Source organism: Populus nigra, chromosome 14 (assembly GCF_951802175.1).
Source record: "Populus nigra chromosome 14, ddPopNigr1.1, whole genome shotgun sequence".
NCBI classification, from domain to species: Eukaryota; Viridiplantae; Streptophyta; class Magnoliopsida; order Malpighiales; family Salicaceae; genus Populus; species Populus nigra.
In genome coordinates this window covers 13,167,812-13,179,942 of record NC_084865.1, presented here as the reverse complement: position 1 = coordinate 13,179,942, position 12,131 = coordinate 13,167,812, and the positions used below count along the sequence as shown (strand labels likewise).

The window sequence follows — 12,131 nt, the reverse complement described above, 5'->3', positions numbered from 1 at the left end:
GCGCAAGGCCTACGGGTCACTCTTAAGGCCAACTGGGCTCACGTTCGTAGGCGAATGGTGCAAGATCGGCTCTAGCATGCAAATGGACTAGATGGGCTTGGCCCATCTAGCAGCTCACGTGCTTCGATCAGTGTGAGATTTAAAAAAGAGAATGAAGCCAGAGATCTGCAGCTCGTGTCCTGGTATTGGTGGTTGGTCAGTCCTAGTCTAACACAGCTTCGCTGCTGCTCCTCTGTTAAGAAAAAAACAGAAAATGTGAAAGGTCACTTTTTTTACGTTCATGTCTCCAGTCGGTGGGACCACCCGACCGTTGCAGCTGCCACATAACGTCAGCTAGCACATTCACACTCAGAGCCGTAGCTAAGAACTTGTAAAGTAACAGCGCCGAGACAATCACCCATCAGGTCATGACTTGACTTTAAATCCGGATCCTGTATATTTTCCCAGGTCTCTCTCTCTCTCTCTCTCTCTCTCTCTCTCTCTCTCTGTATATTGCAGGGCTGGAAGAATTCTATCGTTTGCTTGAAGATTATGATCATTGATCAATGTAATTACTCTTCATATTTTTTTTTCTTGTAAATTAGTTCTTCTAGTTAATCACAATGAAAAACAACATTGATAACCCCTAATTTAATAACATTTCAGGAATATTATGCAATAGTATTTAAGGGTTATTTGTTTTTGTGGCCTGATTGTGTTTTTTTTTTAATTTAAAATTATTTTTTATATTTTTATATTATTTTTGATGATCCAATGTTAAATTTTTTTTAATGTATTTATAAGTAAAAAATATTAAAAAAAAACAATTACAATAACATTAAACACTTGAAGCACGTAAAATCTGACAAGGCTAACTCGGTTTTAAATTTGATTATAGATCTTTTGCCTCTTTTAAAAACTAATGTTCTGCCGGGGTTCTGAGTTGATGCAGAGGTGAGAACTCCAATAACTTACTGGCATGTAAATACGGAGAAAACAAGGCAGGCCAGTTCACCAAGGTTTACCAAGTTGCACGGTGGAAGACAAAACCTAACCTTGTCGCACTGGATTTAGGACCGTTTGGGAACGCGGCTGCGGCCGCGTTTCCAAAAAATTTGAAATTTTTTTTTTTTTGCTAAAATTTAATATGATTTGTATGTTTTGGATCGTTTTGATGTGCTGATGTCAAAAATGATTTTTAAAAAATGAAAAAACATCATTGGCATGCATTTTGGCACGAAAAGTTATTTGAAAAGCACCCGCAACCACACTGCCAAACACGCTCTAAAAGGCTCCCGCAGCTGTGCAACTACATAAATTTTAATTTTTTAATTTTATATTTTTAATTTTTTTTTATGTTGTGGTATTAAAAATAAATTTTAATAAATAAAAATATTATTTTAATATATTCTAAAAAAAAATAAAAATTATTGCCTTCAGCTTCATCATGACAGCATTAAGAACTTCCTTGGTGACCATACGCTATTCACTCAAGTGCAATTACAAGTAGTAATAAGGGCCCTAATGAGAGCTTTTGCTCCCAATCATGCAGACCTTGGAGCGTTTTTTTAATTTATTTTAATTACTTGACAGGAAAAGAATTTGGCACAACAATTATGCAGAAAGCTTTTCAACATTTTTTCTCTAATTTTAGACATTAATTTGCAAATTAAAAGACCAATAAGTGCTAAAATCACAATAATAAAATCTTGGGAATTTTGAAATCTCACATGAGTACAAAATTCACAAGAGCTAGCATCATAACAACAAATATCTGGTGCAATTGGATGTACAGAATTTTAGCCCTCGATGCATCAAGCTCATAGCAAAATGGTCCCCCATCTCCACCATCCCAGATACTTACAACTGTAGAATTTAAAGTCTTTAGGGCACGAAATCTGCTGGTCCACTGCTCCATAGTGCATTGTTTTGACGTGGTCAAATTAAATTGCAGAATCAAAGTACACGACTTTTGGTACTGTGCAGAAAACGTGAAAACCCTCATCTTTATTCGTACAATTCACATTGCAGGGCTCAAATGCAAGAGAGATCAGATCAGCTTGAAATGCCACAGTACAGGGCTTATCTGGTGAGTAGTGAGTGAGCTCGTGAGAGTTTTTTTCGTATCTGTTTTTGAGGCGATGAAGACCGGTAGTGATTAGCAACGATGAATTGTGGTGCGAGCCTGCAAGAAGAGAATTAGAACTCGGAAGAAAGCATGACAAGCACTACAAAGAGTTGTCTATTCTTGTTAACAAACAGTTAATAGAGGGGAGGGACCCTTGGCATATGAAAATTTTTCTGGTACTCTTTAACTTGCTAAAGAAGACTCTGAATGGTCACAATCACTTGAACCAGGAACAACAACGTCATGCAATCTATTGCCAAACTTGTCGTGTCCTGGCCCATTAATTTTCAGAGAGCTGGAAAGAGGTTTGGTTCCTCCACCTTTGTTTCTTCTCAATTTATGTCACAGAGATGAGAGAGAGTCTGATCGCTGGATGACAAGGGCAGGCATTAAAGCCATGATCAAGAGATAAAAAGCCTTGTAGTGTAGACTGAGATTATGCAATTGTCAGGGAAGGAAATGAGGCCCCATGTACAAATTCAAGTCCTTTTCATTCATAGATTTTTAAGGAAATTGATAGCAGCTAAGCAGACTAAGAACTGGAAAGCCTAGAATATAAAAAGTAAATGTGTAGGTTTGCTAAGATCTACTAAGATCATCTGCTAAGATCATTTACGCAACAAACACAGCTGTGTAGGTCTAAATCATTTACCATTTACATTTGTAAACACTCATCGCATGTCCTCATCACATTGCCAATTTCAAACGCACAGATTTCAATGACTTGTGGGTCTGCATCAAACACCAACTGCAGTACCTAGGAGATTATGACCCCCATTTACAACCTTCAGTTCTTGTTTATCATTCTTGCTGCCTGCAAGTCACAGCTAAAAAAAAAAGGAAAAAAAAACTGATCCCATTACAAACTTAAAGATTATGACCCCATTTACTACCTTCAGTTCTTGTTTATCATTCTTGCTGCCTGCAAGTCACAGCTAAAAAAAAGGGAAGAAAAACTTGTTCCATTACAAAACTTAAAGACCCACTAAGGCCATGGGTCCTGAATCAGAGCACCACAAGAGGCCTCATCAAGTTTTAAGGACATCAACTTTACCCTGGATCTACTTTCTTCATTGCAATCTACTATTACTAAGTACAAAGAACACAAGAAATAAAACTAAAACTCAGAAGATTGAAATTTATATAAAAGAGTTACAAACACCTAAGAGAAAGAAACTTTTCCTTTCACTTGTTTTTTACAATTTGGGAGACTCAAGAACTTCAAACCTATAACAAAAACCCAACAGAATACAAAAGGAAACCATATATCTAAATGACCAAACTGAAAGACTAAAACTAGTTACAGGCTTCAATGGACCTGTCAATGCACAATTGCAAAAAAAAAAAAAAAAAACTAATTACCCTTCCAGTTCGTGATCTGATCAAGAAGCACCCCCCAACAATCCCATTCGATGGCGTATAATACAAACTAGAACATTGTTCCACACCAGAGAAAAATTACCAGGTGGAAACTTAAATCAAATTCAAGTCCAGCCCCATCGATTATCGCCATGACGAAACTGTGAGTAGTGGCACCTCATTCCAAGCTAAAGTTAAGAACCCAGGCTGAGAATCATCAAGAGAATACAAATCACTGTAATTGCAATACCATAAGAGTATCTTAGCCTGACTCATTGCATAATGGCTAAGCGAAACCGATTCAAAACCTAAACTTTCCATTAAAACTCCCCATTGATCTTTATCCTCCATCCTTTCCCTTCTCATTCCAGGCTCCTCTGGCCCTACAACACTAGAAATTCTCTGACCCAATAACAACCTCTCAACTTGAAGCCTCTCTGGTGAGTCTCTACTCAAGTTAGGCTCAAGAGACTCAAAAACAGCAGTGTAGTATCTCAAAGCATTCTTAAACCGAGTCAAGTACCCAACCCGGTTCAAACTAACTTCATATTCACCAAGAGTGACAATTATCGGGTTCAACGATTTAGCCATCTTTAAAGCAGTTTCTACAGCAACTGGAGACTCATCCAATAAATTATACAATTGAAGCATGAAATTAACAGCCAAAACCTCATCCGGCTCGACCCGAAAACAAGATTCATTTAACTCCTGAATTGGAGTCAGAATAGGCTCAAACTCGAAATTCAAACCAAGAAGCTTGGCATAATCAAGAAGCCTATTACCAGTAGCTAAAAGAGAGGCAGCTGGATTCTTACCAAGAACTGGAGCAGGTATACCTGAGATCCGAATTCTAACAGGTTTTCCAGCTGAACGTGTAGCTAAAGCTTGTAAAAGAGCAGCCCATTGAACTCCATGAACAATACCAAAATCAACTATGTGAATCTTGCTTGCTTTCTCAGTTGCCTCAAGAATTGCTTGGTTTGCTGTTAAATGAGCAAACTTTGAATATGGACAGGCATCATTCAAAGCTTTATAGGACAGAGTGAACTCTTCACTTGTCTGGTCAAAATTTTTCAAGACATCAAGCTCTCCTACAGCAACTCTTCGGCATAATCCTTCCGCGAAGTAGAAACCAGCTCGCTCAACTGGATCACCGTTTTCACTCACCAACTCCTTGCACTTAACCAACGATTTCAAGGCTTGATCAGCTTTGGACTCGACAAGTTGAGCGCACTCAACAAGCGCTTTCAAAACCGGCGAGGAAGATAACTGTACAATTTCCTCTGACCCTCCGACGGTTTCATTTTTTACTGTTGGCGGAAGCAGTGGCGGGGGTGACGTCGTGGGCTTGATTTCTTGAGGAGGAGATGGGGCGACCCAGAGCGAATTAGAGAGAACCCCGTTAAGATCAGACGGTGGAGAGCAGCCAACAGTAAGTCGACTGGGGCAAGTATTAAACGGATCAGAAGTGTACATCCCAAAATCAGTACTGTTTTGCCACGCGTCACAACCAGAAGGAAGATTAGAACTATCCGTTGAATCTCCACCGTTCATTAAACTGTCCATCCACTCATCCGAGTCAAACTCACCACCAGCTCCAGTAAAATAAGGAAGCCGAAACCCGCTTGAGTGGTGCTGCTCCATGTTCGAGAAACTAAACACAGGTGGGTCACCTGTTTCTTGTCCACTCTGAAAAGGGTCAGGGAAAGCAGCCGGACCCGAGAGCCCATAACCCAAGTTTGGGTTAGCAGACATTATATTAGTCGGCCAAGGATTTAAAGAAAATGGGTTTAGGCCAAGAAATTGTTGCTGTTGGTTATGATGGTGGTGGTGGCTTTGTTGCTGCTGTTGTTCTTGTTGTTGTTTTTGCTTAATAACTTGTTGGGCTATTGCCATTAGATTTCCACTATCTGCACACATATATGCCATTCTCCAGCCAACCTTCTTACCTGCAAGTTACGTTGAAAGAAGACATTGTTAGTAAAGAAAGAGTGACAGAATCTTGAAATGGTGGATTTATAGTGCCCAAAAAAAGCAGTCAAAGAAAGAAAGAAGCAGGGAGAGAGAGCACGTACTAAGAGAAGAGGGCAGTGAAGGAAGAGGATCACCAGCTGGATTTGGTGATGATGGGAGACAGTGAGGAGGGGGAGAGAGAGAGAGGGGGGGATTTTTAAGTTCAACGTTTAGAAAGGAGGAGGAGGAGGAGGAGGAGGAGGTGATGGACAAACGATGATTAAAGTCTACACAGACGACGAGTGGGGGCCACTTATGCGATTGAAGAAAATATTAGTTTATGGTTTTTAAATAGGATTTTAATTTATGGTGCTATAATGAGATACGGAGCAAATTGTATTTCTTAGGGTTTACATTTTATTTTATTAAAAAAAAAATTGGGAAGAGCAATTTGTATTTGGTATTATTATGAAAAAAAATATTTTTTAATTAAAAAAATATTTTTTTACATTATCACATTAAAATCATCAAAAATACTACTTTAATTCTTTTAAAATAAAAAAAATACAAATTATCACAATACAAATCAGTTTGATGTGAACTAATTAATTATATAATGAAATTGTATAGTATTTAGTATGAATTAAATCTGAGTTTAAAAAAAATCAAAATTAATTTGCCAAATCTTTTAAACAAATTCATTTTTTATGAAATAAAAAATTCACGTTTAATTGCCAGCATATAGACATACAGATACGTAAAGGATTTTAATTTCTTGATTAATCAAATTTATATTTCAGTGATCTCAACAAAACGAGGTAATATTAATTTATTTGCTAGAACATTTGGCTCCCTGCTTTATTTATTTCTTTTTATAAGTCTGTACATATAAAGTATAGAATAAGATCTCATATTTAAATAGAATATTTCTAAATTACTTATATCCCATGCTCAAATTATTCATTTAACTCGTGAGAATAGCCAAGCTTTAAATTTATGATAGATTTAAATTATTCGACTAAAGGGTAAGTATTTTGATAGTTCAAAAGGATTTTAAACAGTGTGGGTCATTTTGAATCCATAGAGAAAATAGATGAATAATCATGTATAAACAAGGCTTTATCCAGATGAAGTTTAAGAATGTAAATCATTAATGGATGTATATAAATTTGAAATCTTGTTTCTAAATGGTCAGACAACGATTGAATTTTACAGTAGTGCGCTTAGCATTGATTCAACAAGTAAGGTCCAAGTAAAACCTCAATATCATTAAAATTAAAAAAAAATAATATGTATATTTATACCATTAAAATTAAAAAATAATATAAATATATATATAAAGAGAGATAGAGTTCAGAATTTTCTTATTCAACAAGATATATATCTTGTTCTAGTTTAAAAAATAGAACAAGCCAAAACAAAATTCATTTTACTCGGAATCTTAATCTATTCTAGAAATTCTATCTAAATTTTTCTTGGAACGTTGAAGTTTTATTTTGGCTAATTTTTTTTATTCATGTTTCTTCTTTAATTTCATCTTCAAAAACTTGGTTTATTGCTTATTATGATTTGTTTTTTTTTATATATAGTTATCTTAGTCTCATGATCCATGTTATAGGTTTGAAGAGTTGACTTGAATTTTTTTTTATTTTTCAATTAACTTTTTTCTTTACTTTCATCATTCAACATTTTGTTGATTATGAGTTAAGTTTTGTCATTTTTCTCAGTTTTTTTCTACAAAATTATCTTAGTCTCATTACCCGAGTCAGATATTTCACAAGTTAACATGAGTATACTTAATTTATTTTTTTGTGTCCCTTTTTTTAGTTTGATTCTTTCTCAATCTCATCATTCAACAATGAGTTTATTGAGAATTGAATTTTATAATTTATTTTAATTTGCTTTATTTAAGGTTATCATGGTTTAATGACGCGGATTATGAATTTAAAAGGTTAACCCCAGTTGACTCGAGTTAATCCAATATATTATCGTCCCAATGGTTTTTTCTAAAAAATATGTTGTCTTGAATTTTCTCTAGTCAAACTATATTTTTATCAGTCATTCCAGTTGTCTCTGGACCCATCGAATCAATCAAGTCATATCATTTTAACTCTCACTTTTTACTTGTGTTGGAAACTTGATTTTCATAGTTTAAAGTTGATTTGTCTTCGGAGTTTAATTGAAATTATGTTTGTCAAGTTAATTTTTTGAATTATATACGTGTGTTAATATTATATGAACAGTACAATTCCGAAAAGACACACTGAAACACTTTGATACCAAAACTTACTATCTTAATTGAAAAAACATAACACCAACCAAATCGATATTAAAAACCTTGAAATAAACTTATGCAAACTTCTTGATTACGTGGTAAAATAACCCACAATGAAGATGATACAACTCTCGAAAAGCCAAGAAATTAGGTTTAATAAAAGTGTGATACAATGAAAACCTATCTCAAAGTCCCAACATTAGTAGAATAAGAAACCCTTACCCAACTAATATCAATTTGCGAACAAGAAGTATAAGAAAAATGCCACGAGATCAATTATACCTTGATAAGTCAAATTTGTTCTTTATCATAGTAAAGAAAACGTATTGTATCACACGAAACACAAGTTTATTTTATAGACCTATCATTCCAAAGAATTTTAGCTTGCAAAACCTTATATAATAGTTCAACTAATAACCTTAATGAACTTTAAACTTGTGGGTTAATATTTATCCACTTATAATAAACTTAAGGCATGTTAACTAAGTCCAAACATAAAGAAAATAATAAATATAACACATAAACTAAAGTTGGTGCACTTGATTAGACAAAATAACCTGAACAAAATTTAAACAATGTCATGAACAAAATTTTCATCCTAAAAATACTAGGATCTTTATTGCCACATTTAGATATCCAAAATAAACTAAAAAATTGATCGGTAAAGTTGCCTCTCCTTTAGTTTTCTTGTTTGTCTAGAATAATTAATTGTAGCTTTAAAGAATCCTTTTAAAATATAAAAGCTCTTGCTGCATTCCTTTAACCTTTATTGTATAGTTATGAAACTCCCAAACTAAGCTGTCAAATCCTTATAGAAAAAGGATCCTTGCCACATAAAAAAATTAAAAGTCAAAAGGAAGTAAATAATAAAATTTGTACAGCTTATTCTGACCTATATTACAATGTCTTCCTGAATTCTCATTGACCTGAGATTTTACCCCAATATAAAACAATATTTTGGGAAACTATGGGTAAAGATTTTTCACCCAACAGTTGGATTGAAAATTATGATTGTTACCATAAAATTAGACAGTAGACATAATTACGTTAGAATCTGAATTTTATTGTCCAACCCTTTCTTGGATAATATCATCAACAATAGTAAAACATGTTGTTTTCTCCTAACTAGTGTCATCATTTGACTTCTCATAATCAACAATAGTAAAACACATTCTTTTCTCCTAATAGAGATGGGTTACTTTCTTAGCTGAGTTTAAGGGAGGTTGAGTTTTATGAATGGTTTTTTGGGCTCTTAAATTTGGGTTTATTAAAAAAACATCTCATCTCAACAAATCACTTTTAAAAGATACCTACCAAGTTTACAAGTTAAGTTCTAATCTTATAAAAACACAGTGGTTTTGTCTTCCTTTTCAATCGAGGGATTATAAATACTCGAAACCTAATCGAGTTGGATATGAATAACAATTTTAGATTAAGGTTCTAGTATAAATAATATCAAACCTGGATACCTAAAACCCAATCAAGTCAAGTGTGATTAACAATTTTAGATTCAAATTTTAAGTATAAATAATATTAAACTTGGATATCCAAAACCTTATTAGATCAAGTATGAATAACAATCTTGTATTCAAGTTCGAGTATGAATAATATCAAACTCCATCATTAGTATATATTGTCATCTCATACAAAATCCATGTATAAACATTAAAAAGGTTACTAAATGCCATAAACTAGAACTGTAATAAGTTTAGAGTTGGGGTGACTTTGTGCAAGACTTAACCATTAATATCAAGTTGACTATATCATATCATTTTTTTACTTTTAAGAATAAAATTTAAAATGTTATTAAAAAATTAAAATATGTATTTTCATGGTATAGTTAGGTCAAATTTTGAATCAATGAATCATTTAGAGCGTGTTTGTCTGCGTTTTACTTAAAACGTAGATGCAACAACATTTGGTAACAAAAAAAACATAAATTTCTATTCATGGGTCCCACCAAATTATGCGTTTGAAACGCATGGAAATCAAAAGCAGGTCCCATCTGCTTCTCGTGGCTGCACCATGCTGCACTGTTCAATGAAGAGTGCAACATCCCTCCAACAGTGCGAGTGAATTTTAATTCACTCGTACTGTTCATTTAAACAGTTTTTTTTTGAAAAACCAATTAATAGTTTTTTTTAAAAAAACTAGTGCAGTTAATTGATTTTACCTGCATTGTTTACGTGAATGTGATAGTAATTTCTATTTTTTAAAAAAAAAAATTAGTTTAAGTTGAATTAAATTTATTCGTACTGTAATCTCAATTTATTCCTGATAATATTTTATTTAATTTTATTGCACGCTCTAAAAATCATCGAAACTGTAGTTCTTATCGGATGAATTTTGTATGTAATAAAATTGTATATAGTTTAATGGAACAATAAATTTTTTTATATAAAGTATAATTTATTTCACGATGTAATAGTAATAGTTAAATCTACAATATTTAAATTAAAAACCATATATATATATATATTTAAAATTATTTTATAACCTCAATTTGAAAAATATTTTTTTAACTAAACACATTAAAATTACTTTTTCTTCAACCTCAATTTCAACCACAGTTTTAACCAAACACTTATTTTTTCAAACCAACCTCAACTAAAAATACTTTTTATAAAATAATTTTTTTTCAAAACACAACCACAACAGCTACTACAATATTAATAACACTCTTTTTTTTTTTTGTTTTTTAAGAATGGTACCACACAACAAAGTCAAAAACAAATACACTGTGAGCTTAATTAAAAATAATTAAATCTTAAAAAAAAAACTAATCTGACAAAAATGTATCTCAAAATTAATTTTTGTACTTCCGCAACCACAGTTTTTTATGGCATTTTCGCAGCTTCTTTCTGTCTACTGGGACTTGAGAATCGCGGTTGTTGTGCTCGTAGGACACTTCCTTCTCGACATGACAACATCAGGTCATCAACGTCCACGTGTACCACTTTTTTTTTTTATTTTCTTCTTAAAAATATTTTCTCTCTCCTTTTCACTCCCGCTCTATTCGGGTACCTTGACTTGGGGCCCCCAGCCCACTTGACACGTCGATCGTTATACGGCGGGTCGGTGTCGCCGTCTTAATGACGTCATCTGTTGTGATCTTCTTGGGGAATGTAAAGTATATCTTTGCCGTCCATTTTGGACATCTAGCGTCCTCATTTACCAAAATGGAACCGCGCCACTTACTGTAGCTGAAAACGACGTTACGAGTACAGTACCTTGGCAGGATAATTTAGATAAAGCATCACCTGCATCATTATGCTAACACGTATGCACTTTCTTTGTTTGTTTTTGCTATGATTAATAGTAATTTTTTTAGTTAATTAAAAATAATATCTCATGCCTATAATATTATAGATATCAAATAGTTATTTAATTAATATTATCCATCTTTAATTTATTAACTTTTAATTTTACAATGCCTTCTTTATTACCAATTTCCTCCATCTTACCGTTTTCTCAATAGTACCATTCTTTTTTACCAATTTTCTCCATTTTATCAGTTTAAATCCCAATTTATTCTATAATTTAGTATATTTTATACTCACTGAAAATACAAATTGTAATTTTAAAAAAATCAATAACAAAGTATAATTTCAATCAAATCATAAAATATTAAGAGCAATTATTTCAAATTTATTTTTATTACTCCACTTAACCCATGATCTAGAAACTTCCGGCCCAAGTTTCAAGAACTAATGGTTTTAACAGGTAGATAATTATACCGTTGAGGACAATTGCCCGTTTCTTTTTGCATAGATCGACAGGTGTATGAAGTGGGGTCCCTTTAAGGGCTGTTAAAAGCCTTTCGTTTGGAAGTGGTGACGAGGTGGATAAGTAAAAGTAGAGATAAAAGATAAAAAGAGAATAGAAAGGGGAAGAAAACTGATCCACGGTGAAGAAAGAGGAGGACTCTCTATTGATAAAAGTGGGCAGAGCTTGCCGATTAAGGACCGTTCTTTCTAGGGCGGTTAGGGGGCCCACGCGGACCCACTGTGGGGCCCTGGTGCCGATGACTAATTAGGATAAAGCAGCACAAGACAGGGGTCCACTCAAAGGAGGAGCCATCGATCTTGAACCAATGGAAATGATCATAAAAAGCAACGGTGGAGGATACTTCGAGGGAGGGTTGCAAGATGGAAAAAAGTGAAAGCAACCCTAGATGGGTTATGGTTTTGGCATGGATCTGTGGTGTATCCACGTCAGGAAGACCCCCGGTCAACTTGCAACGTCTATATTTTATATTTTTACACACACCCACACACCGATTCAACTCACTCAAGGATGCAACTTTTGAAGTGTGATAAATAACAAAACGTCTTGAATCTTTGAGTGTTCTCGGTGTTTATTGTGAAGGTGATTTTCGAAATTATTTTTTAATTAAAAATATAATTTTTTAATGTATTCAAATCAATAAACAATATT

General features: G+C 33.7%; 1 protein-coding gene across 1 annotated transcript; it reads right to left on the bottom strand.

Annotated features, from left to right (window-relative positions):
• Positions 1 to 3,219: 3,219 nt before the first annotated feature.
• LOC133673360 (SCARECROW-LIKE protein 7-like) lies at positions 3,220 to 5,683 on the bottom strand. Its single transcript, XM_062094105.1, has 2 exons — positions 5,542 to 5,683; positions 3,220 to 5,415 (listed from the first exon to the last, which is right to left on the bottom strand). Exon 2 carries the CDS (start codon positions 5,393 to 5,395, stop codon positions 3,611 to 3,613), a length of 1,785 nt encoding a protein of 594 aa, XP_061950089.1. The 5' UTR covers positions 5,396 to 5,415; positions 5,542 to 5,683; the 3' UTR covers positions 3,220 to 3,610.
• Positions 5,684 to 12,131: the final 6,448 nt, after the last annotated feature.